Below are 27,787 nucleotides of genomic sequence, written 5' to 3'. Positions count from 1 at the left end.
TAGATAGTTGATAGGCAGGTACCTACTTACCTGAAATTACATTCCACCTACCATTCCATGCAATGCAACCAAGGCAATATCTAAGAAATACGCTTAACCACATAAGATGCCACTTTATTGTTTGTTTGTGCAAAGTCTCCCTGTAATTTGTGACAGGGCAATAAAAGTGCTAATTAGGGCACAAGGTACGAAGGGCGAGGCACAGGAGGTAAATGAGTTCCATCTGCCGACTAGGGAGGGACATGACTGCCTCACAACTGTAGGTAATTGTAACGACTAATTGGGCTAATTTTGTCAAGTTTTGTCCCGGCCTTTCGAAATATGGTGATGCGTAGTACTTACTTTAATTTTACCTACGTACATAAGACTCAAAATACTAGTTACAATTTGTTTTCTTTATTACTTGTGGCTTTGTCCACCCCATTACGGATTACGAAATTGAGTTTATGTATGTTGTAGTATAGTTAACAACTTCAAACGAGCACAGCTTTCAAAAAGTACTAGAATGGAATAATACTTTTATAAGTGGATAGTTCAAAATTTTCTATTCACAGACAAAGTTTGGTTCAATATTCCACCCGTCGCTCATTAGTACCAAAGTGAACTTTTCAATGGTCCAAGTTGTGAAGTTGCGATGGACTCATTATATATTCAAGTAACTTGCTAACAAACCTTTGGGTTTCTTACAGTTCGACCCGCTGTGATTAACGATGACTTTTCTATGATGAAGTTTCTCATAATGTTACCTATTGATATTGAAATAAAAATCATTCAAATGTAATTTCAAGTCAAGTCATCAAGTTTGTCGAGTAGCGCATACGATTTCGCCTAGATGTATCGAGTAATTATAAGTTAAGCAGTGCAAATTGCCATAGAGAAAAATAAACAAGATTTAAATACAAAAGTCATTGTTTTATTTGCTACAAATTACCTTATTATTTAGATTACACGGACAAATGCCAGAATTACACGTTACATATGTTAGAATTACAGAAAAAAACATATCGAATACAGGTTTTACTACAAAATCTGATTTCAAAGTGGTACTGTACAATATATTTGTTAGTTTCAAAAGACTTGATTATATCTTGAGAACTATACGATATAGGTAAATGGTAAATATAACTGGAAAACGTTCGTTTCATTGACACTGTTTCTTCAATGCTCGTTCCTTATAATACAATCATCAGCCACGCCAACCGGTGAAAGACGGTGACCTATCAGAGAAAACATATTTTTTTCATTTCGGTAATGGTAGACAGATGTTTTCATTTGTGCTGATTCCTGCAGACACTTTATTCTATTTTAAGCAATCCGCCGAAAAGGAAAGGGACGGATGATTGATAGCTGTTAATTTGAAAATAAATAGGTAGGAAATATAATTATAATATATTATGTATGGTATAGGATCCGTTAGACTTATGATGTCAACCTAATGAGGATAAACACTACCTATTTCTTCTGTGAGGTGTCGCTACTGTTGAGTGTTCTTAAATTTTGACAGTTCCCTATACTGTTTGAGTAAACATATTGTTTTGGCTATATTTTTACACTATAACCCTTTGCGCAGCGATTAACTGCAAAATCATAGTGTTCTACGTATTTATTCCCTTAAGATCGGAAAGAAGGAAAGTTAGATAAACTTAATTTCAATCAAAACTACCTTTTTACAACTGATGGCTGCTTTTCTTTTTCGTAACTTATCCTTCAGACGGGATTCACTCCACGTTGCTCAACATTATATAGCAATTTTAGCTGGACACTATGGAGAACTGTCAAAATTTACCAACTGAACTGTGTAACTAAAAAACTAAAATTAAGTTCGGGCCGTAGAAATTGACATCAATCTTTGTGTATAGTATTGTCTTTATATAATCCGTTATCTTGTAAAAGGATTATATCACGGCGGGAAGTGACGCGGTAACTAGCAAGATTTCCTCTACTCCTTGTCCTGAGTGGTTATAAAAGGATTCTTGCTTAGCGTCGTGATAATCATAGTTGATACGTCTTATGGCGACTATCAGGTTTTATTTAGCCAAGTAAGACGCCATATGACACCTTAACAAATTGGCTTTGAACCCTCCACCAGTCGTAGTGGAATAAATTAAGTAAAATATGTCTAGATATCAATTTCATGTCTTACACCGTTTCTTCCCTTGAGCCATAACACCTTTCAAAGCGGCATAAAACATCAAAAAATGTATTATCGTTTTAATAGTTTTTTTATATTATAATGTACATATTTTAATTTTCAGTGGTGAGCTTGGCCTATCCGACATCTGCCCGAAAAAATCTTTAAAAAATTAAATATAGTTTTTACATTCAGCTATCCATTTATGTCTATTTCCGAACTATAAAGAAAAACTTAATTCTGATAGTTGATAACTATCCTATTTGTAGCTATAGTCTGACCATTTGCGCTATAATGCGCCTGTCGATAGCTGCACGCTCCACTTTATCTGTCTCTGTCTGTGGAGAGCACACCCTCTCTCTTTCTCTCTCAAAGTGTTTGTGTTATTTGAACTTGTGATTTTGCGAGGTTATCCAAGGCGCAGTACAGCGCTCGAAGTCAGACTATATGTTTAAAGTTGCTAGATTTGAATAACTTCGAATAAATGCTAAAAATAAATGCTTACGCGTTGAAGCTAGGTGCAGGCGGGCTCGGTGTGGTAGACTGTTGTGCCAGGTTGCCAAACGTTAGTGTGTTCTGTGTTGCCAGCGATTCGAATGTTGCGTTTGACTGTGTTGCTGCGAAATCTAAACACACAAATATAATAATAATTTTTCGGCGCGAGAGGCATTTATAATCAGCATCCTAATAAAAAACTGTCCAAATGTAAAAAAAAGTGTGTGTGTTTAATAACTCCGATAAGAAAAAAGTTACCAATAAATTCACAAATTGAAAACTAAATATACGATTTATGATATTCTTAAAATCTAATGGAATTATACATACTTGGCGCCGGAGCAGTGCCTCCGAACACTTTGCTGGGCGAAGTACCACCGAAGGCCGGAGCTCCGAAGGCAGGAGCGCCACCGAAGGAAGCGGCGCCACCGAAGCCAGAACTAGGGCTCTTGTTGAATCCGCCGAAGCCACTGAAACCGCCGCCAGTCGGAGAGTTAAAGTGAATGAGAAATTGGCACTTCGAATGTTTGTTGAAAACACCGAGCAATAAACAAAATCAATAGGTATTGCACTATTAGGTGTTTAAGATAAGGAATCCATACTAATATTATAAATGGGAAAGTGCATGTGTGTCTGTCTGTTTGTTTGTCCGTCTTTCACGGCAATACGGAACGACGTTATAGTTAAAGGGATGGAGCGTGACATAGCCTACTTTTGTCCCTTTCTAATCCCTCACTTCCCTAAAATGGATGGTGGAAGTTTGTATGGAGCATTCCGCAATTTTCAAGGTAGAAAGCTAGAAATTGGTATACGGACTATTTGTGACTAACAATAATCGGCTCCCAACCCTATCAAACAGGGGATGAAATTTTATATGGGACTTTTCGCAGTTTTCAAAGTAGGAATCTGAAAATTGATACATTACGAAAGGAGAACCGTGTTACGCCAAATTCAAAGCAAGCCAAGCCGCGGACTGAAGCTAGTAAAATAAATAAACAAACGAAGGTTTCAAATATTTAAACTTACGCAGCAGGTTGTCCAAAAGCAGGCTTACTGCCAAATACAGGAGACCCTCCGAATGCAGATGCTGTAAAGAAACATGTGGAATTTCAGCTTTAATGTGTAATTAAATAAAAAAAAAAGACACGGTGACAGTGACCCACGCGTATAATATATGCACTATCTTCAGAAAAAACAAATTATATTGGAATCTTGATCCTAATCTGATTTACCAGGAACCAGAATAATGATTTTATCTATTAGCTAATAGTACTATTCTAATTTTATTTTAAGTTATACCTGTCATTTTTTTATCCGCTGAAAAAGAGAAGGGTAATCGACGGGCAGAAATATAAAAAGAAATTTAATTTAAAATTTTATATTGGCCAAAAACCCGACAGAATTAAGTTTTCAGCACACGTCAAATGGGTTGCATATGCACGAGATACCTATTTTATTCGCCCGGGTTATTCATTCATTTTAAAATTCACAGTTGTCAATCATCCGTCCCTCTCCTTTTCGGCGAATAAGAAAATGTCAAGTATAACTTAAAATAAAATTAGGAGATGTGTGCAGGAATCTGGCCAATATCGTCATGCGTTCTGGCCAATACCTTTCAGTAGTCAGCGAATTTCCACCAGTACGGTAGACATAGAGTTTGTCAGTCCGTCTCTTTCGGGGTCTACCTCATTTTCGATATCTTGCGAATAACATGATCACTAAGTACGTAAAAAAGTATAAGTTTATCCTGTAAATATCTTGTAAATTTGTGTAAAAAAAGTGTTTTATTATTATTAATGTATGTCGTTTCCATATCTCGGGACTATGGAGTCCCGGACGTTTGGAAGACGTGCGTGGGGCCGAAGCCAACACGTAGAGCCCCCTCAAGACAATTTAATTTAAATGTGACGTCACACCAACCGGCGATTATACCTGTATGCACTATGGGAGTACACCCAAAGACTATCCCCGGTTTGTGTAGGACTATTGCAGATTATGAGAACAAAGGGAATTGGGCTATTGGGGTGGGAGTTAGTGAACCGGGATACTGGGGCTATGGGGGACTAGTGCGCCTGCTCGACCAATGTTAATAACAAGGATACAATGAGCAGGCAGTGGCTCGCCACACACTGGATGGGCCACCTATGTAGCCGACCAACATGGTTGTGAGCAGCTCATTATTATTATTAAAAGCACAAAAGTAATACTTACAAGGTTGTTGCTGTTGAGGCGAGCCAAATACAGAAGACTGTTGTGGACTTCCAAACGGTTGGCCTCCTGACGGAGAGCTGAAACTACCGCCTGTGGTGCCGCCGAAGATCGACGATGCTTGCGTTGTTGTTTGTTGGCCTAGCATTCCAAATAACGGAGATCGTATTATCCACCGCGACTATTCAACATAATCGAGTCAGTCTATTGGTAAATTTGGAGGAAAAATAAAAATATGTCCACATCGAAGCTGATGGAAACCCCTAATCTCTGCTAACCCCGATGGGAAATAGGCGTGAGTTTATGTAAGCTTGGAATATGATTCTGATGGTCAAATGAAGTTAGGACTTTACATTTACTTAAACCACGATGCAAAAACTTGGCCAAAAAATGTGGGTTACTCACCAAAACCTGAAGATCCGAACGTATTCCCGCTATTGGCGTTACCGCCAGCCCAGAAGTTAGTTGAAGGCTTCTGTCCAAAGGCGGTTCCTCCGCCGAATATAGACGCTGCTTGGGGGTTGCTCTGACTGAATGACGTTTTACCACCGAACACGTTCGGGCTACCTCCGCCGAATACTGAGCCTGAAGATCTGTTATGTACAATTAAGATCAATTATTTGAGTTTCTTTTTCAAAAGGATGTTTAAGAAACTGTATTTAATACAAATTTTAAAGTGGTGGAATATTATTAAAGCCTTTTGTTATATCTTAATCCTTACGTACACATTCCGATTATATAAAAAATGTTTAATACCCACTGTTGACCCTAGGCATCCTCTGTGCCCTACTTTATTTCTTTAATTTCCTTATACAAAGAACACAAAAAAAAGAATAATTAATCCTTACCCTCCACCAAATATGCTTCCGCCAGTAGTTGGCGACGCTGCACTCGTGGTGGATATACTTGCTGCTGCAAACAAGTTATCTGTCCCTCCAAATAGCGATCCCCCAGCCGTTGTTGTAGGCTGACTTCCAAATACGGATGCCTGGGTTGTTTGAGTTGGACTGCCGAAGACAGAAGCTTGCGTAGTAGCTGTGGCAGTACCAAATACTGAAGCTTGTGTTACTGCAGTAGGCGACCCGAAAACTGATGCCTGAGATGTCGCTCCGAATACTGACGCTTGTGTAGTCGGACTGCTAGATCCGAAGATAGAAGACTGCGTTGTTGCTGTACCTCCAAATATCGAACCAGAAGCTTGTGTTGTAGCTGCTTGTGCTGTTCCAAATACACTTTGCGGCGTACTGGCTGAGCTTCCGAATACGGAAGATGGCGTGCTTACTGCGGCAGCCGAGCCAAATATACTTGGAGAACTTGCTGAACCGAACATAGATTGAGTCGTCGTTGTCGTCACACCGAATACGCTTTGAGCAGTTGTTGTCGTGGCCGTTCCAAAGACAGTCTGACCCGTGGTGGTTCCGAAAACGGGAGCTGTTGTCGTCGTCGTTCCAAATACTGACGGGGATCCGAATACTGAAGAAGATTTAGTAGTTGTCGCAGCAAATACGGAAGCGGAAGATGACCCAAAAACGGATTGTGCTGTTGTTGCTGCAGATCCAAACACCGATGACGGAGAAGATGGCGAAGGGGTGCTAAAAACTGAAGGTTTAGACTCTGAACTGCTAAAAGCTGACTGAGCAGTTGATGTTCCAAAGACAGATGTGCTTTGGGTTGTCGTAGAAGTAGTGCCGAATATAGAGCCTTGTGTTGAACCAAAAACGCTCGAAGGCGTCGAGGTCGATGAGAATATTGATCCAGATTGCGACGGTTTTGCGAATGCTTGGGATGCAGCAGCAGTGCCGAATAAAGAAGCGGCGGAAACGGACGTTGTCGTAGCGGGTGATGAAGGCTCTTTAGACGCAGGACTATCCGTTGGTGTTGTTGGTGGCGTGGAAGCGGCTTTAGCAAATATTGACGCCGCGGATGAGGTTGAAGTAGAGGACCCGAATAATTGTTGCGGTTTTGCGGCTGAAACAATCAACAGACACATTTTTATATTAGTATTCAGATTGTAAGCTCAATAAATTTCGCATAAAACTCTGGCTTGTAGATTTCTATCTACAAATATAACAGAATTTATATTATTGAAATGACATTATTTGTCATTATTTAAAAAATCTGTATGTATGCCTGAAAAGGTAGTAGTATTTGGTGGTACTAAATTAATTATGTAATAGCTGTTTGTAATCTAAATACCGTGCAAGTACAAGAAATAAGAAAAGAGGCTCACCAGTCGGTGAAGCGGCATTAGCAGCAGCAAATAACGATGAGGCTGCGGAACTTGCGGGTGGCGTTTCTGATTTCTCTATTTTAAGATTTTCAGGCTGGCTTACAGGTTTCACTTCTACTGCTTTGGGGGTCTCACCTAAAAACAAATTAAGATTTTGGACACAAACTTTTAGCCTTTCACCTATCAAAAAAGTAGATATAGTCATTTTAAAAAGTATTAAAAACTTTTCAAAGGATGATAATTTCGCAAGAACTGCATTGGAAACAAGTTCGTAGTAAAAATATAGAGATTATTTTGAATTTAAATAAGTTTAGTTGATTTTATTAGGAAAGATGGTATCTACTTACTTGGGGCTGGACTAGCTCTTGTTTGAGTAGGACTTGTTAGTCCAGTTGATGATCCAAATAGAGGTGTAGAGGGCTTATTTCCCAAATTTAAAGATTTTAGTACGTTTTCATTCTTTTCACTTTCACCATTTTTTGGCACTGTTGGGGTCACATTTTCGATAGCCTTTTCCGGAAGATTTTCTTTAGACTTCTCAGGTAGTTTTTCAGCTTTAGGAATGGGTTTTTCAGATTTCGTTGTAGTTTGGGTGTTAGCTTTTATAATATCTGGCACGTTTTGTGTACTAGAAGTCAGTGGTGTAGATGTTTTCATTTGAAACATTGACGGTTGTGGTTTATCTTCTTGCTTTTTAGTTTCTGCTACTTTAGGTACTTCTGTTGGGACAGTTTCGCCGGTTTCTTCAGATTGTGTTTTGATGGCAACTTGAGGTTTAGATTCAGAAGAGAATGCTTGGGGTGTAAATTTGCTGAACATGTTATTTATGTCTGAAATTGGTTTGGAAGTGAACGATGCGGTAGGCGCTTGAGGAGTCGCTGATTGTACTGTTGAGACTGAAAAAATACAAATATGTGCTTTACAATAATAAATTTAAAAATAGCTTGGATAATCATAATGTCTTTTGGTTATGATTTATACTTGGGATTATTTTTTACGTTTATAACGCTGAAACTTAAGAATCAAACTATTAGCTATCATTTTTAGCGCTTAGAGACACTAGGCCTCATTATTAAACGAGTATGATGAGTATGAAATATGGAATTTTATTTACTTGCTTATTTACTATGCATGCAAAAACCAAATAAAAAAAATATCAACCAAAAATCAAAACATACTAACAAGCAAAAGCACTGGGCGAACATATTTTCTGTCCCATAAAAGTATTAGCATCGTTCTTAGCTTCGATGTTCGCTTGTTTATTCTGTAGCATGTCTTTGAGAATGCTACGAGTGTGCACAGATGCGGTTATATTGGTCGACGTTGGTGGAGCGAAGCCAAACGTTTGTGGTTTTATTGGCTGCTGTTGGGCCGTTTGTGGTGGAGAATGCGTCTTGTTTGAGTCTGTGGAGAAAAGGGTTAGTTACTGGTAGCGACATACTTGTTATAATTAGTTAACCAGGAACAAACGAAAACGAGATACGTTTTAAATAACTTTGGGTCGATTTAGATCACCAATAAACACAAGTTGAAACCTTACGACCTAGTCTATAAAGATATTTTGTCAATTGTGCGAACTGCACTCTGATCTGGCAAGCACGTCACTATAGAATAAAAAGTATTTTCTTGTGACAAGGTTGCGACTGTACAGTCATGAGCAATACCATGTACCCACTTTAGAACCCTGTCGCACCTATCATATTTGTCATTTAATAAGACTTACGGTTTAATTTGTCAAAAACTTGATGTGACATGGTTTCAAAGTGTATACATACTAGTACTCGTGACCGTACAAGACGAAATAGAAAAATATGTTAAATATTATATTAGAATAGTTAAAGGGGCTCGTCAAACTTAAAAATCCACTACTTATTGACTTGAACGAACAAAAAACAAAACAGTAGAATACAAACACACACAATAGTCACAAAAAAGAAAAACACAGATTCATTGCTAAGAATCATTATCAGAAGTTATTGCTAAAATTGATAAGTATAGAAGATAGACTTACCTTCAGTAAACAAGGTTCTGGCGACATTCTGCACGCCAGGCATTGATGGTTTCACGTTGCTTACAGGGGTAAAAGATGGAATATTTATGGGCATATTCATTTGTGGTGCTGGCTTTGGCATCTCTTGTTTAATAGGTACATTGGTTGACTCTGAAATTGGATATAGCATTTCAGTAAGCTCATTTAAGACATCCATTTCAAATTATTAAGAACATGATTTATTAAAAATTTGTTTTGCGTTGAAAGCGTAAGCATAAAGAGTGAGAGATAGTGTTGATGTTATATTTCTCGTACTATTTATTTGAAAACCATTCTATGTACAACAACTTTGGTCAAATTTTAGCACAATAACTCTACTAAAGGCAATCCTTGTACTTTTTAAGATATTGGTTTTTTAGCATTGTAACAAAATCATAGTACTCACGGATCGGCTTAGCCCCTTCAAACAGGCTTGCTTTAGTCGCTTCATTGCGTTGTTGCGCAGGTTCCATTTTCACTGGAATTTGCTGAGTATAGACTTCCGGACTAGGCTTATCTTTCACGCTTTTCTCATAACTAATCCTCATTTGAGCCAAATGCTGCCGTAACTCCACACTAACAGGTTTAATTTTCGTTGGCTTGTGGTTGGATAATATATCCCTAAGTGCGTCCAGTTTATGTGGAGTCAGAAGCGAGTCTTTAGTTTTATTGTTTTGAGGTTCTACGCTCATGTTAAGGATGTTCTTTGTCAGTTTAGAGAGTGGGTCCCTGTGAATCAGTAAGGTTATAATATTTAGATTCAATAACCTGGTCGGTGCTTTACACGAAGACTACTAAATGGAGTACGCAAATTTCAATTTACGGATCTTGTAGTCGATCGGATCTAACGGGATCACAATAAACTACATAAAAGAGGGAAATATCAAAAATGGCTGTAGTAAATTTATCCTAAAGTTTCATAAGCGATAGGGCTGGCAGTTCATTGGAAGAACACCTTTTGGTTATACCTTACTATATGTTTCAAGATGAGCACGAACTATTCCTATTATTTAATACTAATCGTTTCTGTACATGAGACTGTATGTTAATTGTGAACACTCACTTGTTCCTAAAAGGTGTGTTTCTAAGCAGCGAAGTGGACTTGAACATGGGCGCAGTGTCACACTCTTTAAGCGTGTTGCGCAGAGTTCTCAGTACTGCTTGTTGTCTACTCAATATCTCTTGCTGCCTCACCAGCGGTTGGTAAACGTCGTCTAGGATAGGACGGATCATACGCTGGCCTGGTCTGAAAGAGACGGTGAAAGACAAGGATAGACATAGTTTTGTTATTTCTATTAAGATTGGTGATCGTATTAAAACGAATAAGAGATGTTGGATGCATTGAAGATGAGGCAAATATAGGATAAACTCTTACGCGTATACCGTTGGCGGTACACCATTTTCCGTACCAAATAAACGTACATCAAGCGCAAATACTTTATAGCACATATAGGAAGTACAATAATAGGTAAATATTGAGGGGGATGATTCAGCTCATTATTCTCAGCTAATATCAAGTGGAATTTTCCGTCGTCATGGTCTGAATCATCTCCATCAGTATTCGTTACGATGTCACTAACACCCTGTATAGGTTAAGTTACATGTAAAAGTTGTTTTTGTCTGTTGGCAAACCTAATAAATAAATACTAACTGAATATATACTTTTGTTTGAGTTATAAAATATCCAACTTACTTGTTAAACTGCGGGTCTCTAGCGGCCATTTCGTTCCACTTGTAGTCGAGCGCCTTATGTGCTTGTTCCAGCTGAGTTTGTACGTAGTAAGCGAGGTTCTTCACAGAGGCCACGCGTTTGGTGGTCAGCGGGTCCGCCTGTGTCCATTGGTGGAGATCTTTCGCTCTGGAGGTGGTGGGAGTAGATTGTAAGTAACAAGAAAACAATTCTAACGATGCATATACTCTCCGGTCATATATATCGGTAGATTTAAACATTACAGTGGCTGCAAGTTGTCTTTGATTACTTGTGGCTCTGCCCACCCCACTAGGGATTACGGGCGTGAGTTTATGTATGTATGTATTTAAACATTAAGTGACTTTAAGTATATAAAGCGAAATTTGGTGGTAGGACTGGCAAAGGAAGTCCTAGAAGGACGTACATATTCAAAATTGTAGATGTCCTTAGAAAAAGTTCAGTACGATCTATTCTTAACCGGCGTGCGTTTGATAAATGTGGAGTCAGTCCTGCTTAGTCCTGCCGTGCATGATGTAAAAACCAATTAAGGGACTGATTTCATTTCAACACGATGACGTCGGGCTTATAAGTTTTTTCTATTTCATACTTTTATTTTATTTTGTTTGGGGAGCTTACAGCTTTTATACCAAAAATATACATGTATTAACAAGCATCGTTAAACCCGAGTAGATTTGTGATGGTGCTAGGAATTTACGATGTCTACCATATCTGTCCTATAACTTCTTTATGACTGTGGCTATACATAAGAAAAACAGTAAGAAAGAAAAAAGTAATCGAAGTGGTTTCACTTACTCCGCGTGTGTCCGAGCCTCGGCAACTACAGCGCATGCGCGAACCAACTCTAACTTCAGCTGCACTATGGCTCCTCGTAGCTCGTCTAAAGAACATTCTTTCTTCAAAGCTTCCGTGTTTAGCGATTGGAAGTTAAAGTTAGCGTCTATTGAGTTTAAGTCTTGTTGGAGCTGAAAGAGACAGAAATATTATGATAAACCTTAAAGGCATGCGATTGAGCCGCCCGGCCCAGTAGGTAGAACGCTTGCCTCTCACTTTGAGGTCGCATGTTCGAATCCATCACAGGCCTAAACCAATGATTGTCGAATTTGTTTTCGAATTCATGTTTGGATCATAAATGTGCTCAGCGGTAAAGGAAAACATCGTGAGGAAACCCACATTACCAAGAAATACATTTTCGAAGGTATGTGACCTAACCTGTATTGGGCTGGTTTTCCTTTCGCGGGTTGGAAGGTCAGACAGGCAGTCGCTTCTGTAAAAAACCGTACTTCAGGTCAAATCTTCAGTTTAGGTTCGCGGACCCTGTGAAAAACGGGATAATGCAAAAGAGATGATGAACCTTAAAGGCATGCGATGAGAAGCTCATGGTTTTGAAGTGGACCTAAAGTTAAGAAAGATTTGCCACCTACATGGCCTACTGGTTTCCCAATCTGGAGTTACCAGGTTTGATTCCCAGTGGGGACATAACACAAAAATATTTTTGTGATCCCTAGTTTCGATAGGACATTCCAGGTTGATCATCTGATTGTGAACGATCTGATTGGCACGTTAAGCCGTTGGTCCCGATTATTACTTACTGATGTAAGTACGTAGTCGTTACGTGAGTCATGTCAGGGGCCTTTGGTGGCTCAATAGTAACACTGACGCCAGCGTTGATGAGGTTGGTAATCCACCTCAGAACCCACACGATATGAAAAGATCTGATTGTCCGAAATAAGATGGTCCGTGCTTCGGAAGGCACGTTAAGCAGTCGGTTCCGGATACTATTTACCTCAGAAAGTATACAGTCTTTACATAATCCCTGCTATTTGAATTAAAAGCTGTTATCTATGGGTTTTGTCTTCACCAACTGTCTACTAACCTTATTCTGCACCTCCCGGGTCTTACAAACAAACTTATACAGTTCCATCTGGAAGTCATTGACCTCTTTGACGAGCATGCTCTTGAGTTCCTGGTCGGCCTTCATTTTGTTCATCTTCTCCTGCTCCGCTTTGAGCGCCGCGTTTATTTCTGAAGCCTGCGACGGCTGGGGTTTAGGCGTCAGTACGGCTTGGGTTTTTTGTGGTAGCTGAAATATGTAAGTAAGATATTCATCATCATTCATTGAAGAGCCACGCTCTTGTCGGTGTAGAAATCTCCGTGCTACTTTTTGAGGGAAAATTAAGGCAGTGGTTTCCCTCTTGGCATCCGCCCCGCAGTACTCTGTCTGACGCGAGTGGGATGGCGCCCATAGTGATCTATTTCAAAGGAGTCCTGTCTGTGAAGTAAGATATTAGCAATAGCAAATACTACCTCCTTCTGGAACTAACCCTGAACCGAGGTTCGCGCCCAACTGGGCACCCTCAAGCGTGTTGTCCGGCACATTAGTCACTGTCATAAATGGCACAAAAAAAAATGGAACTTATTTAAATTTCCATCAACAAGAGCAAGTAAGAACAGTAGTGAATTAAGTCGAATCTGTCAAATGTAGAATCTGTCAAACGTAGCACCTGTCAAACGTAGAATCTTTCAAAAGTTGACTAAAGGGTTTGAAAAGGTAAGAAGTAAATACCTATCACAACAGAATAACAGTTTGGGTGTATAGTGTGAACGCTTGTGCTATACCACGCTTGTCCGGCAGCTGCGCAGCCCACTACAATCAGTCCATCTCTGTTTATCATGAGCATTACGCTTTTCCTTTCCCTTCCCCGTATGTCTGTCGCCATCCAAGGCGCAGTACAGCGCTCGCGGTCAAGCTATAGATTAGTTCTAGAAAATGATGGAGATATATTTACCGGTGGAGGTTGTGTTTGGACCGCAGGTGCCACAGGTTTCACTTCTGGTTTAGGCGGAAGTTGCGGAGTGGGTGCTGTAATGTTTATAAAGTAGTAGTAGCATAGTAAACAGACAAACAGACGTACATAACTCAAGACCGTAATCCGATGTATGTTATAGTGTTTGTCCATCCATGCTTACATAATACTCGTGTGAGACATCTTGAAACTTCGCCCTGATAATTTATTATTATTGCGTATGGCAGACAAAAATAAAATATCCTGCGTGGATCATATATCCAGCTTAAACTCCCCTAACCAAGTCTCTGCCGCATCCGTCACACAATGCAGCTCGGCTATGCTACCTGGGAACCGGTGTAGAGGGCACTCGTTCACTATGATAATTAATTAAGTCGTATACAAGGTGTTAGTGACATCGTAACGAAAACTTCGAGGGATTATTCAGGCCATGATTCTGAGTTGAAATCATTTGGAATTTTCCGTCGCAAAAGTATAGAACTGAAAATAATTTAAAACGACACAAAAAAATTCATGAATTTTCCTATAGGAAATTCCACTTGATATCAACTCAGAATCATGGTCTGAACCATCCCCATCAGTATTGGTTACGGTGTCACTAACACCCATACCTACTTGTATGGCTACTGTATGTACTTGTATGGGGTGTAAGTGACATCGTAACGAATACTGAGAGGGATGATTCAGCTCATTATCCTGGGTTAATACCAAGTGGAATTTTCCATCGCAAAAGTATAAAATTGAAAATAAATAAATAAAACTAATAAAAAATCATGAATTTTGCGACGGAAAATTCCACTTGATATTAACTCAGAATCATGGTCTGAATCACCCCCCTCAGTATTCGTTATGATGTCACTAACACCCTGTATAGTTTGTACTTTGCTTCGGGATGGAACACGGTTCACAACTTCTTATAAAGCAAATATGGAGCACCTTGAGGGGAAACGGGAAAAGAGTTGCATCCAAGGAATATCTCTATGTTGCATTCCAGGGAGGTGTCAAGTTTACTCACACGAGTATTATGTAAACATGAATGAATAAACACCATAACTTACATGCACAGGCCTCCCTACAATGAATGCATAAATGCCATTAATAATTATTATTATCATAAAAATACCTGCAATACTCGGAGCAGGTTGTGAGGGCAGGCCAAAAGGCTTAGCTTGACTTGGAGTCATCGAAGGGAACTGCCCACTGGCATTGAACGCTGATGGCGCGGGCTGAGGCGTTGGAGCGGCTTGAGGTGCAGGTTGTATTTGAGGCTAGAAGACAAATTTTACAAACTATCCGAAACAATTACTGCCTTACCAATAAACCTGGTGTAACTTTTTATACGGATCATAACCTAAGAATAAGCACAATCTACAAATAAACTAGGGAATAACTTATACCTTCGTGTAACGTCTCATACTATCGCTAAACCAACCTTACCCTAGTTCCAATTCGGAATAACTTAAAACTGACTGACATTGACAGATGTGATTTTTACCGACTTCAAAAAAGGAGGAGGTTCTCAATTCGACCGTATGTTTTTTTTTATTTGGTGATTTGTTGGTTTCTTCTCGGATTTTTTAAATTATCTCCTTATTACAAAGATAGAATTTTTATTTGTAAGACCGTAAGGATTTTTATCTTTACTTTTCATACACAGGCGACACGGGTTGCGGGCCGCGCGAGTCGATTTATATCGAGAGCTTTCACTATTACGAGGGTATTTGTTTCGTGGATAAATGTCAGACGGCTATTGGTCGAATTTGATATGATTCGCCCCTCACGCGGTTCGCAACTCGTGTCGCAGGCGATGAGACAGGCGAGTAATTTTGTTTGGATGACAAACGGTACTGTAACACTGTTGACAATATGCAGGTATAACTGGACTAAGCAATAAATTAATAAATATCTTTAAAATATTTCGGACGATGAGATAGAAAATTTTACAACTGCCTATGTAGATTATCGAATCATTAATTGAATGTGGCAAGTTACATAAATATGTGACATGCCAACGACCAGGCGAAAAAGTCTAGACGACCTAAAACTTTTAGTAACCGTACCTTAGGAGCTGCGACAACTGGCGCAGGCGCCGGAATGGTTATTTGAGCTGGCACGTCATCAGGTATAGCGCTGGAAAAATAAACATACACACATAAACTCACGCCCGTAAACTCTAATTGGGTCGTGTACCAGGTTCAAGATAAAATATGAAATTCTGACAGATCTGAAACTAATGAAAAACATTTCCTTTTTTGTATTTAACTTATTTATATGAATTTTAAACAAGAAAACCGTATTAATAAGTCCGATATTTGTGTGTGACATGTGTGTGTTTTTTTAAACAAATTCCATAGTAATTTCGTGTTTTGACTTATAGTAAAAAGCAACTGATTTGATTAGTTATACTACTAGTCTATTATAGTACTTTTTCGTACTATAATATAGATGTTCTTCGTTTACTTTACGCCTGATGTAATGGTTTAGCAAGACAATAAACACACAAACAATAAAAACGTATGCCCTTACCCAGTCAAAGCAGCGCCAGGCAAGGCTATAGGTTGCTGCTGTTGTGGAGGTAAGCACACTTGTACTGCATCCTTCTTCAGGTTGATCACGTTGAATATCGTGAGCAACCCTGTCTGAGACACCACGTGGAGAAGAGGCATGTGGGGTAGGGTCTCGTTCTCCCCTGAATATGCAAAAGAAATATTTATTACTTCACGACGCCATTAATGCATGCAAACAACTTACAGCAAGGTAGGTTAATCTTCCTCGTGGTTACACTGGTGTAACGTAGGGTGAATTGTAACAAAAATGAATACTAACATCCATACTAATATTATAAATGGGAAAGTGTGTATGTGTCTGTTCGTTTATCCGTCTTTCACGACAAAACAGAGCGATGAATTGCGTGATTTAATAAGTGGAGATAGTAGATGGGATGGAGAGTGACATAAGCTACCTTTTGTCTCTTTATGACCACCCACTTCCCTAAAATGGGGGGGTGGAAATTTGTATCGAGCATTCTGCAATTTTCAAGGTGGAAAGCCAAAAATTGGTATGCGCTAGTTTTCATATAACTTGTAGCTTCCATTAGAAAATTATACTTATGTAATAATATCGAAGTATTTGTTTAAAGGTGCAGTAATGCAGTATTGAAAATATTCATTTGCTAACATTCCATGGATGGGGTGTTGTTGTAACATTCGAGTTTCTTTGCATGCGTACAGTCATATAAAAATATGGGTGAGTCTTGGCCGTTTCATAAAAAACTCAGCCTTGGTGTATGAAGGCTTTAAACTGTGAAGGAAACGTAAGTCAAAATACAAGTTAGTATAGTAAGATTGATAAGTAAAACATACCCCAAGGTAGCTGATGTATGCCACAAATGTCGATACACACTCCCACAGGGTAGTTCTCCTGTTTCTTGTCCGTTAGCGGCAGCTCTGGCCGCGCTTCGTCTGACTGTATAAATTTAACACATTGTGACGTCAACATTCACTGTTATATGGGCAGAACGAAAATTACCGGCCCCGGAACCGGACCTGTCAAATCTTCAGGTTAGGTAAGCGGACCCTGTGGGAAACGAGATAATGGACTAGGAACATGATGATGGGCAGAACGAAAATTATAAGGAATGATTCACGTAAACACTCTTACTAGGGGCTTAAAGTAATTAAAAAGTAATTCATCTAAAAAGCAATATTTTTATTTGACATTTTATACATATATGTGCAAGTGTTAAATTGCAATATTGCTTTTAAATTGGTCTTTTTAGCCCCACTGCATTATATTTGTTAAGATATTTTTATTAATATTTAAGAGTAATTGTAATACAATATAAGTAGAGGAATCGGTATACAAAACAAACATTTGCGTTTTTGAATCGTAGAATCAGAAAGTGAGAATCAAAAATATATTTTTTACTGTCTATCTATAAAAATATACATACCTGACACCATTGCACCCAGTTGGCACCATCTGCCGATCCCAGTGTTGCAATTTCCATGCTGTTTGATGATGACGCAAAGATCAAATTCCTGTGAAGATACGGTAGACATTATTTCCGCATTGATGCTACTTAGTAGGGCTAACGCAAGCACTCACACAGTTACACACAAACACACACACACTAATATATACACATACACACAAACACAATTAACATACAAAATGCATGTTTATTTGTTTGCCTAAACCGACGTTATAAAAGATGTAATTGCTGAACACTGCTTCCTGAGATACAGGTCTCCTAGTTCAGGTAGCAGGGTTATACTTCTGTAGCATTTGTGTGTCCTAGCTGTAGTACCCAATGTTGTGTCGATCTTTTTCTATGACAAAAAACATTTTTTTTTTAATCTTATTGTAGTTGCGTAAAACTTGTAACACGCGTTCAAATCTGATAAAGCGTCCTCTACGACCTCTTTTTAATTTGGAGAAAATTGGAAAGATATTATTATTTATTTCAGCTTCGTACAAGCTTTTATTTCCTCAGTAGTTACGAGAGCCACCTTTAGATACGTAAACCCCCTACTAAGAGAGTAACATGGTTGATAATGCTCGAAAATAATGTCTCTTCACCAACGATCTTATCTAATATTTGTTACTCAACATCGTCGCGTTATAGTGAAACCCACGTAAGCGCCATGTTGAAAAATGACATTCTGCAGGCCTAGCATGCTATGTAAACGCGAAACGACGCGACGTGACGCGAGCTTAACTAAGGTCCTTGGTACACGCGACTACCGGGATATCCGCGATTTTTTCGCGATGTACATTAAAGAAATATAAACTTACCATTGAGGTATTCCTTGAAGATAATAATACCAGGGTCTATTCGATCCCATGCTGTAGCAAATATCTTCAAAGTTCAGACAAGATGGCTGCCCAGCTTTTGGAGTGTTGACGATGGTTACAGCTGTAAGAAATACATTTTATGATTAAGATAATTTATGATAGTTTAGGGCTGTTATCCTAGTACGTCTTTGAAATAGACTACTCTGGGTGGCATCCCACTCGCGTCACACAGAGTACTGCGGGGCAGAAGGTAAGAGGGAAACCACTGCTCTATTTTTCCCTAAGCAAGAGGATGTTGCACCGACTAGAGCCTGACTCTTAAATTAATGATGATGAGGGCTATTATCATGTATACAGAAAACATCACATATAGTGGTATGTTATAGCAAGAAATCGAATGTATTTTCGACATAAACCGTTATTTTTGTCATATACTTCGGAACAGTTACTTGCCATTGTGATAAAAACCAGCACGGGATTCGGGATTGTCGAGAATGCGGCGAACTAACATGGAGTAAATACCGTCGAGTGTCACTAGACACTACAGGAAGCTCATTTCTTAATATTGATCTGCACTTTCATATTATAATTTACAGGGAGAAAGTAATAGATGGATAGTGTAAGAAGTAGAATATGTTATGTTAGTGGGCTCAGTTTTCCGCATTTAAACTCTAAGGTGGTCTATATGGAGGTTGTTAAGCTATTGGCCCCGGATACCACTTACTGATGTAAGTACATAGTCGTTACTTGAGTCACGTCGGGGGACTTTGGCGGCTCCATAATAACCTTGACACCATGGTTGATGAGGTTGGTCATCCACCTCAAAAACTCACACGATAGAAGAAGGTGGTCCATTATGCGTGCTATTGGTAACTATGCAACTCAACCTAACTCTTTCCAGAAGCTCAAAAGCCTCCTGGGGTTTCCACAGGCTTCCATTTTTATTCAGGATTTGTATGTGTTTTGCTGTCACTCCCACGCATTTCCGAATTACATGGGAGACATTTTCTTCTGCACTCAGTCTCTGCAAAGTGTAAGAAGTAGAATAATACTAACATGGACGACTAGCACTTGAAGCATCCCGGAATACAACAGCAAACTGGAAGGTAGATATCCAGTAAATAGCCAAAGCTTCGACTGGGGCTCCTTCGAACAAGTTCGGAGCAGGCACTGTCTTGGCCAAGGTCAGATCCGGTTTGAACTGGCAGAGAGAGCCATCGCTGTTGCCTGTCACAAGCTGTTTGCCTTTTGGACTCCAACAGATACATCTGCAAAGAAATAAAATGTTTTTGCTTGAGATAGGGTGACAATAATATAACAGCAACAAATACAGACTGTATATTATATAGCTTTTTGTTGCCACATAAACAAATCATAGATATTTTGTACAGTATGTATTGAAAGTGTAGGTAGGTATTATTAGTTTATATGTGTACAAACACAGATAGACTAGTAAATTATTCTAAATCTATTATGAAATAATAAGTTATGATTTTCTCTAATTAGTTATTTCTCTCCATAACTTACTGACAAGTTGCAAACAAAGGCAAATGACCCAGAAAAAATATTGTTACCTTGCTTTAGCCTGCACTTTTTTAACTTGAGAAGATGTCACAGTACTAACAAGGAGGGTGCCATCAAAAAACGCAATAGCAATGTTATCAGGAATGCACGGGTTCCATTGCAGCGCCGAAACAAATGTTGACGGGTTCACATCCAATTTGATAGTCACAGATGGAGATACATTCTGTGAATGAAAGAAAATTAAAAAAATATATATTCTCATAAGAGAACTTGTGACCAAGTAGTTAATGAAAAATCTACAATAAGTCATGTCAAAAAAAAAAAAGCTTTAGAGAACAAATGTTTGAGTACTCGGGCTTGTGAAAGAATAACATAAATCAAAAGTTAATATAGTATAGGACTGCAACATATAAGTTTATATTATTATGTAAGTATACTGTGAATCTTACCACATTCTGGAAATCTGCTACTTTATAAATACACAGAAGCTGCCCCCCTGTGGTGGCAAGTAACTCCTGGTCACAACTAACAGCAATGTGCGTTGGTTTCTCAAGTAATTTCACTGGGAAGTGTTTAGGGTCACAATCCTTGTCAATCAATTCCTTCAGTTGATACACTGAAAGTATATTCAATATTATACATATTAGTAATACTTTATATTGAGTAAATATCGAGGAAAAGCATAATATTACCTTCATTGAAGTCGTATTGAATTCAATTGTTATTTATATATTACCAATATGTATATCAGATGCAAATCAAAACATTTTTCATTACATAATAGTAGGTTAGCTTTTTTTTTCGGCTGTCAAACGTCATTACGCACAAATCTGTTGCTGCAAGTTATTTGTGATTCCAAGTGAAAAACAGTGATAAACTAACTAAAACCATCATAATAGTGGACTATAACATCTGATTAAGCTGTGATATTGTTATTTGCCCATATAAACATGGAAAAGTGATTACAAAACAGTGAAATCAAATACGCTAATTTCGCCTCGCGTCACACAAATTTTTAATTACCCTCATTTGTTATCACATTTTAACGAAGTCAAGATGACATGTGACATCTGGAAAAGTGTTGCCATAACTTAAATTATAAATACTACCAAAATTGTAACAGCCAGACAAATGGAAACAAACCGTAACCCGAAAACGCTCACCCAACAAGTGTTCCATCCGGGACTATTTACCAGACAGCGATCAGCTTCACTTAGTGAAAATAAAAATAACATCGAACCGCCATCTTGTGAAATATCAGTTCCAGAAGATACCCAACCAAGCCACATGCAGACCAACAATTTAGGAATCTCCCTGACAAGTCAAAGGGACTCTTCCGGAAAACAGAAAGTAGCACTCTCAAATCACCAATGGCAGCAAGATAAGGTACCTAATAATAAACGCAAAAGGCATGATAGCCCAACTGAAGGTCAAAATAAACAAACATCCACGAAACGTATCAATTACACAGTTCCTGTACAAAACACATTTGACATCCTCAGCGACGAAGATCCTGTAATTGCAAATGAACAGAAAGAATACGTACCGAAGCCTGAACCGATTTTTGTAACTGGTATTGTGGATATAACACCCCTTAGAGATTTGTTAAACAAAATTATTGAAATGAACAAGTACTCCATGACTACACTGAAATCCGGACACATTATAAAGATAATGCCAGCAGACGTCGATACTTACAAAACAATAAGAGATAATCTCATGGAAAATAACATCAACCACTACACCTACAAATTGAAGAGCGAAAGGGCCTACAGAGTAGTGATTAGAGGCCTGCACGCCTCTGAAAATACTACAATGATCAAAGAAGACCTTCAAACAAATGGACATGAAGTACGTCAAATAGTTAACGTTTTGCATCGAACAACAAAAGAAAAACTTCCCCTCTATTACATAGACTTAGAGCCGCGAGCCAATAACAAAGATATATTCAACATAAAGTACATCAACCATGTCAAAGTAACGATCGAAGCACCCTACAAGAAAAAAGAGGTATTGCAGTGTAAGAGATGTCAAAGATTTGGGCACTCAAAAAATCAATGCTTTAGACCTTTTAGATGCGTTAAATGCGGAAACGACCATCCAACAACAACGTGTGCCAAACCGCCGGAAACAGAAGCTACCTGCGCTAACTGCCAAGGCAAACACCCAGCAAGTTACAAGGGTTGCAACAAATATAAGCAGTACAAAGAGAAGATACTAAAAATTAAACCTGCCCCTGAACGAGTCAATCATACAGAAGCGACCACGCACCTGAGACCCAACACTAACGAAAGCTTTAAACAGAAGCCTCTTCCACGAATCAGCTATGCACAGGTACTGAAAAACAAAAGCGACAAGCCTGGAACACAACCAAACGTTCCCACGTTGGAGATAGGTCAGCATGATATCACAAGTATATTAGACACAATGTTCAGTAGATTTCAAACAATCATGAAAGACATGATGGACAGCATGATGAATCAGATGATCAAACTTATCACCCGCCTGGCCTCACCGAAGGACTAAATATCCGCATCGTCACCTGGAACGCCAATGGGCTAACCGACAAACGGCAAGAATTTGAACTGTTTATGAATATAGAAAAAATCGATGTTGCACTTATATCGGAAACAAGACTTACCCATCGATCACACGTAAAATTTGACAATTACGCAATATATAGGACAGACCACCCTTCCGGCAACTCCCATGGCGGAACTGCTGTAATTGTTAAAAATAATATCAAACACTACCCGCTTGAGCCTTACAAAAGGGAAGAAATACAAGCAACATCAATTAAAATACAACACCACAACACTGACACTACTTTCACTGCAATCTATTGCCCACCCCGGCACAAAATTGGCGCCAATGAATTCAAAATGTTCTTTAATCAACTAGGTTCAGTGTTTATCTGCGGGGGAGACTGGAACTCCAAACATACATATTGGGGATCAAGATTAATTAACCCAAGGGGCAGACAACTACGTAAAGCCATGGTAGACCAAAATCTGGAATGCATCTCCAATGGAGAACCAACACACTGGCCTACGGATCGCAATAAGATACCAGATTTGCTTGATTTCTACATAACGAAGAACTTTAACCACAATTACTTAAAGATTGAAAATTGTGAGGATCTATCATCGGACCACACTCCAGTCATTTTAAATGTGTACAAGCAAGCTGTTCCTTTGGAGTCACCCCATTATATCCATAGTAAAAACACTAATTGGGACCTGTATAGAGAAATAGTATCGGGTAATATAAACTTAAACATCAAATTGAAAACAGGTGAAGACATTGAAACCATTATCGAAATGTTTAACAGCACAATACACTTGGCAGCCACCGCTTCTGCACATAAAAATAGAAAAGCAAAAACAAAACAAACTGAATTTCCAAAGCACATTATGACAAAAGTTAACGATCGGCGGCAAAAAAGGAAGGAGTGGCATAGAACAAGATACCCTATGGACAAAACAAGGCTTAACAGAGCTACAAAAGAACTTAAGGAGATGATCAAGGAATATGAGAACCTTTGCCTACAAAGACACTTGTCTTACCTCACCCCGCATAAGGATACTAATTACTCATTATGGCGCGCGACCAAATGCCTTAAGAGACCAAAAGTTCATATCCCGCCATTGCGAAGACAAGACAGAAGCTGGGCTAGATCTGAGATAGAAAAAGCAACTGAATTTGCTGAAAACCTAGAAAAAGTTTTTACTCCGTTACCTTGCACTGAAAGCGATAGGGAAGATGAAATAACAGACTACTTGCAATCCCCGAATCAGTTATGCTTACCCCTAAAAGCTGTAAGTCCTACGGAAATTATTCGAGAGATCAAAGCTCTGCCACCAAAGAAAGCACCAGGATATGACCTATTGGATTCCGTATTGCTAAACAACCTTCCATATAAGGGTATAATGTTCTTAGTGATGCTTTTCAATGCCTGCCTAAGACTCTCCCACTTCCCACTTCAGTGGAAACTTGCTCAAGTTGTAATGATACTTAAACCTGGTAAACCTTTAGAAGAAGCCTCGTCCTACAGACCAATTAGCCTCTTGCCTTTGGTTGGCAAGCTGCTTGAAAAAATTATCCTCAACAGAATTCGTCCTCACCTAGACACCATCCTTCCTGGGCATCAATTTGGATTCAGGCAGCAGCATGGCACCATTGAGCAGGTACATCGGTTGACAGATACTATTAGCCAAACACTGGAAAACAAGAAATACTGCTCGGCGGTATTCCTCGACGTCAGCCAGGCCTTCGATAGGGTATGGCATAACGGACTCCTGTTTAAGATAAAAAAGTATCTACCTCACTCTTTCTTCTTCTTACTGAAAAGCTACTTGGACCAACGCTGTTTTGAAGTGAAATTTAACAACATCACGTCAGATTTGCACGAAATCAAGTCAGGTGTCCCTCAGGGGAGTATTTTGGGGCCAGTGCTATACCTCATCTTCACAGCTGACATACCAACAGATGACAAAACTTTCATTGCTACATATGCTGACGACACTGCAATATTGTCAGTGCACACCAACCCAGAGATTGCTTCAGCAAATCTGCAGAAGCACGTATATGATATTGAGAAGTGGTTAAAGATTTGGAGAATAAAAGCGAACCAAAACAAATCTGCACATGTCACCTTCACTCTAAGGAAAGGAAACTGTCCCCCAATTACTCTAAACGGTGAACAAATTCCACACGAAGATACTGCAAAATACCTTGGCATGCACCTGGACAGAAGGCTAACTTGGCAAAAACATATCTGGAGTAAAAGAAAAACCCTAGACACAAAGCTGAGAAGCATGTACTGGCTGATCGGTAAAAAGTCACAGTTAACCAACGAAAGCAAATTGCTAATATACAAAACCATATTGAAACCGGTTTGGACATATGGAATTGAACTCTGGGGAACAGCAAGCAACAGTAATATTGATATCTTGGAAAGGTTCCAGACTAAAGCTATGAGAACCATGTTTGACATCCCTAAATGCATCCACAATAAATACATCCTGCAAGATTTGAAGCTACAAACTGTGAAGCAAGAAATCGCTACCCGTAGCCAAAACTACCAGAAAAAACTAACTCGTCATGTCAACTCTCTGGCTGCTGACTTATCGGGTCCGGAAGTATTGTTTACTCAAGACTTAAGAGAAACAGTGTTTCATCTTTAATAAACAGATTTCCTGCTGAAAAGTGAGACCGATCAGTGGATCATTTCTCACCGCTACAAAGACCAAATACAGGAGAAACCAAACAAAGAAGCAGCTAAATGTCCATGATGACAGATTGCTGTGTTGAGCAGGATACATAAAAGAAAAAAAAAAAAAAAAAAAAAAAAACATAATAGTAGGGGAGCCCAAGGTTTTACGACTCAACTCCAAAGTCTAGATGAAGGGTAGCTTGTCTGTCGGTCTTTTATAGGATACACTTTGGTGAGTATACACCGGAACTTCACAAGTTAATTCCACCCACTCCATTCCATTTACAACTAGACGTAGGCGGGCATTTCATCCTTATGTTGTGGTATAGTTAGTGGGCTCTGTTTTCCGCATTTAGACTCAAAGATGGCCCATTATGCATGTGTTGTGGTATACCACTAATCCCCACTAAATGTTTTGCCTCTTTGATGCAAGCAGCAAAGGATTGGAACTGTCTGCCATCATCTGTTTTTCCAACTCATTATAATCTAGGAGTCTTCAAGGCTAATGTGAATAAGCATTTGCTAGGAGAGTGTGATCCACCCTAGTCCACATCGTCACTTACCATCAGGTGAGATTGTGGTCAAATGCAAGCCAAGCAAGAAATAAAAAATACGCTCTTATGGGCAAAGGCGTCGTTTATCATACGGAGAGGTAGTTCTAGTACACTGTATAACTGTACGTTGATGTTAACTGATTTATTTACCTGACAAAGTTCCATCGGGTGCTCCAACAAAAACAATGCCATATTTGCTGCTGCTACCTACTAGGTTGTATCCACGATTGCTCAGCGCGTTATTTGTGTTGAAAACTTTTATCTTCCTTTGCAATTTATAAAGCAAATTCTGAAAACAAACAGTTCTATAACCTAACCTATAAAATGTATTTACTTAACAATTTACGACGTTTGTTGTTTGTTCTACATAACATTATGAGGTGTATATCGTGCACAAACGTATAATATAAATATGTTACAAGCTCGATCACATTAGTTGTTGCGTATTAAATTCTAATTCGAGTATAAAATCACCTACCGGTTCATCCACAGAATTAGGTCCAAATTGAACCTCCATCGTGCTTTGTTAGTCTTGGAATTGTAACAGTGTAGATTATTACGTTAATTTAATAAAAACTAGTGCATTTATTAAAGAGAAAGATATTAAAAATGTGTTTTTATGTATAATAATATCACTTGCTCCACTGACATTTAAGTTTTTTTTTGTTTTGGTTTTCCCCGAAGGGCAAGGCAAAAGGAACTATGCTCATACAGCCATGTATTATGTATTTTCTTTTCTTGATGATGAATAATGAAATGATGAAAGATGATGACGATGAATGATGAAATCTAAGCCCCTCTCCTCGTAGCAGACTCCTACTCCGAACCCCAAACGAATTAACTCAAAAGTCCGCATAAACTTTTGATTTATGAAGCGGCTTCTTGACACAAAGCGAAAATAGATGGGTACACTTTGTTTATTGAATATTCCGATACAATAACAGTATCGCGAATGTTTTCCGACTAATTTAATGCGATCAATAACTACAAAACAACACTTCGTATTGATTATTTAGATTATTTAATAAGAAAGCAACCATTCCGTTTCCGTTCCCGCCAAAACGCCAAAAACACTATAATACAGCTGCAGTCTACAATACTTCAACTGTCAGTTCAACTGCCCTCTGGTGAATTCAACAGCGAACCTGATGAATTTAACTGTGCAGTCTGTCTCCGCAGGTCAGCTTGTGGCGAGCTGTTGGTGAGTGACGACTTAGATACCCGAGAGTCGGTCAGGCCCTTCGTCTCCGGCTTGCCTTTACTGAGCGGCCGGAGTGGACCCCAGCGGAGGCCGTAGGAATCTTACCCCTGGCTTGCCTTCATTGGCTGGCCAGGGAAGGGCGTTAGAGCTATACGCTCGCAGGGTGGAAGTGAAAGATGCATAAGTCGCGAGTTGGTGAGGCGGGTAAACCACCTCGCAGATAGCGGTGTACAGCTCTCGACACCCTGAGCTGCTCACAACCATGTTGCTGCCTTGCAGTTCAGTCGCGTCGTTAGATAGGTGGTCCATCCAGTGAGTGGCGAGTCACCGACTGAATTGGTCGAGCAGGCGCCATAGTCCCACATAGCCCCAGTATCCTGGTCCACTAACCCTCAACCCAATAGTCCAGTTCCCTTTGTTCCTATAATCTGCAATAGTCCTACACGAACTGGGGATTGTCTTTGGATGCACTCCCATAGTGCATACAGGGATAATCGCCGATTAGTGTCACACAACATTTAAATTAAGGGGTCTTAAGGGGCCTCTACGTGTTGACTTCGGCCCCACGTACACCTTCCTTCCCGTCCGGGACTCTATGGTCCCGAGATATTTATTTATTTATTTATTTATTATGGACAACTTACAAGCTACACTCTGCACATGCAAAGTTAAAGATAATAAAAAAAAGATTAAGAGCTAGCTCAATTACAAATTGTCACAGCATGCACAATCAAGTGAACAAGAAAAACAAGATATAAACTATATTAAAAAATAAAAAATAGACATAATTTAACAAAAAGCAGCCAGTGCAATATTTTTATATGCATTTAAGGGCATAGTAATGTCAAGATCATGATATCTGGCCAACATATTATACAATCTACACAA

General features: G+C 39.1%; 1 protein-coding gene across 2 annotated transcripts; it reads right to left on the bottom strand.

Moving 5' to 3' along the window:
- Positions 1–891: 891 nt before the first annotated feature.
- Positions 892–26,334, bottom strand: LOC126368685 (nuclear pore complex protein Nup214-like). Of its 2 annotated transcripts, none has more exons than XM_050012788.1 (28): positions 26,177–26,334; positions 25,849–25,987; positions 20,379–20,545; positions 19,980–20,152; positions 19,462–19,673; positions 18,406–18,526; positions 17,561–17,648; positions 16,971–17,073; positions 16,135–16,297; positions 15,669–15,738; positions 14,732–14,876; positions 13,591–13,664; positions 12,678–12,884; positions 11,597–11,766; positions 10,787–10,951; positions 10,157–10,339; positions 9,500–9,822; positions 9,076–9,225; positions 8,247–8,468; positions 7,412–7,960; positions 7,065–7,199; positions 5,683–6,802; positions 5,240–5,427; positions 4,838–4,975; positions 3,653–3,713; positions 2,957–3,120; positions 2,637–2,757; positions 892–1,217 (listed from the first exon to the last, which is right to left on the bottom strand). In XM_050012788.1, the coding sequence occupies exons 1-28, from the start codon at positions 26,213–26,215 to the stop codon at positions 1,187–1,189; spliced, it is 5,421 nt and encodes a 1,806-aa protein (XP_049868745.1). In that variant the 5' UTR covers positions 26,216–26,334; the 3' UTR covers positions 892–1,186. The 2 variants fall into 2 exon arrangements, with proteins under 2 accessions (XP_049868745.1, XP_049868746.1); XM_050012789.1 differs by having other exon boundaries at positions 2,957–3,096.
- Positions 26,335–27,787: the final 1,453 nt, after the last annotated feature.

Source organism: Pectinophora gossypiella, chromosome 8, assembly GCF_024362695.1.
Source record: "Pectinophora gossypiella chromosome 8, ilPecGoss1.1, whole genome shotgun sequence".
NCBI lineage: Eukaryota > Metazoa > Arthropoda > Insecta > Lepidoptera > Gelechiidae > Pectinophora > Pectinophora gossypiella.
This window is presented reverse-complemented; position numbering and strand designations above follow the sequence as displayed.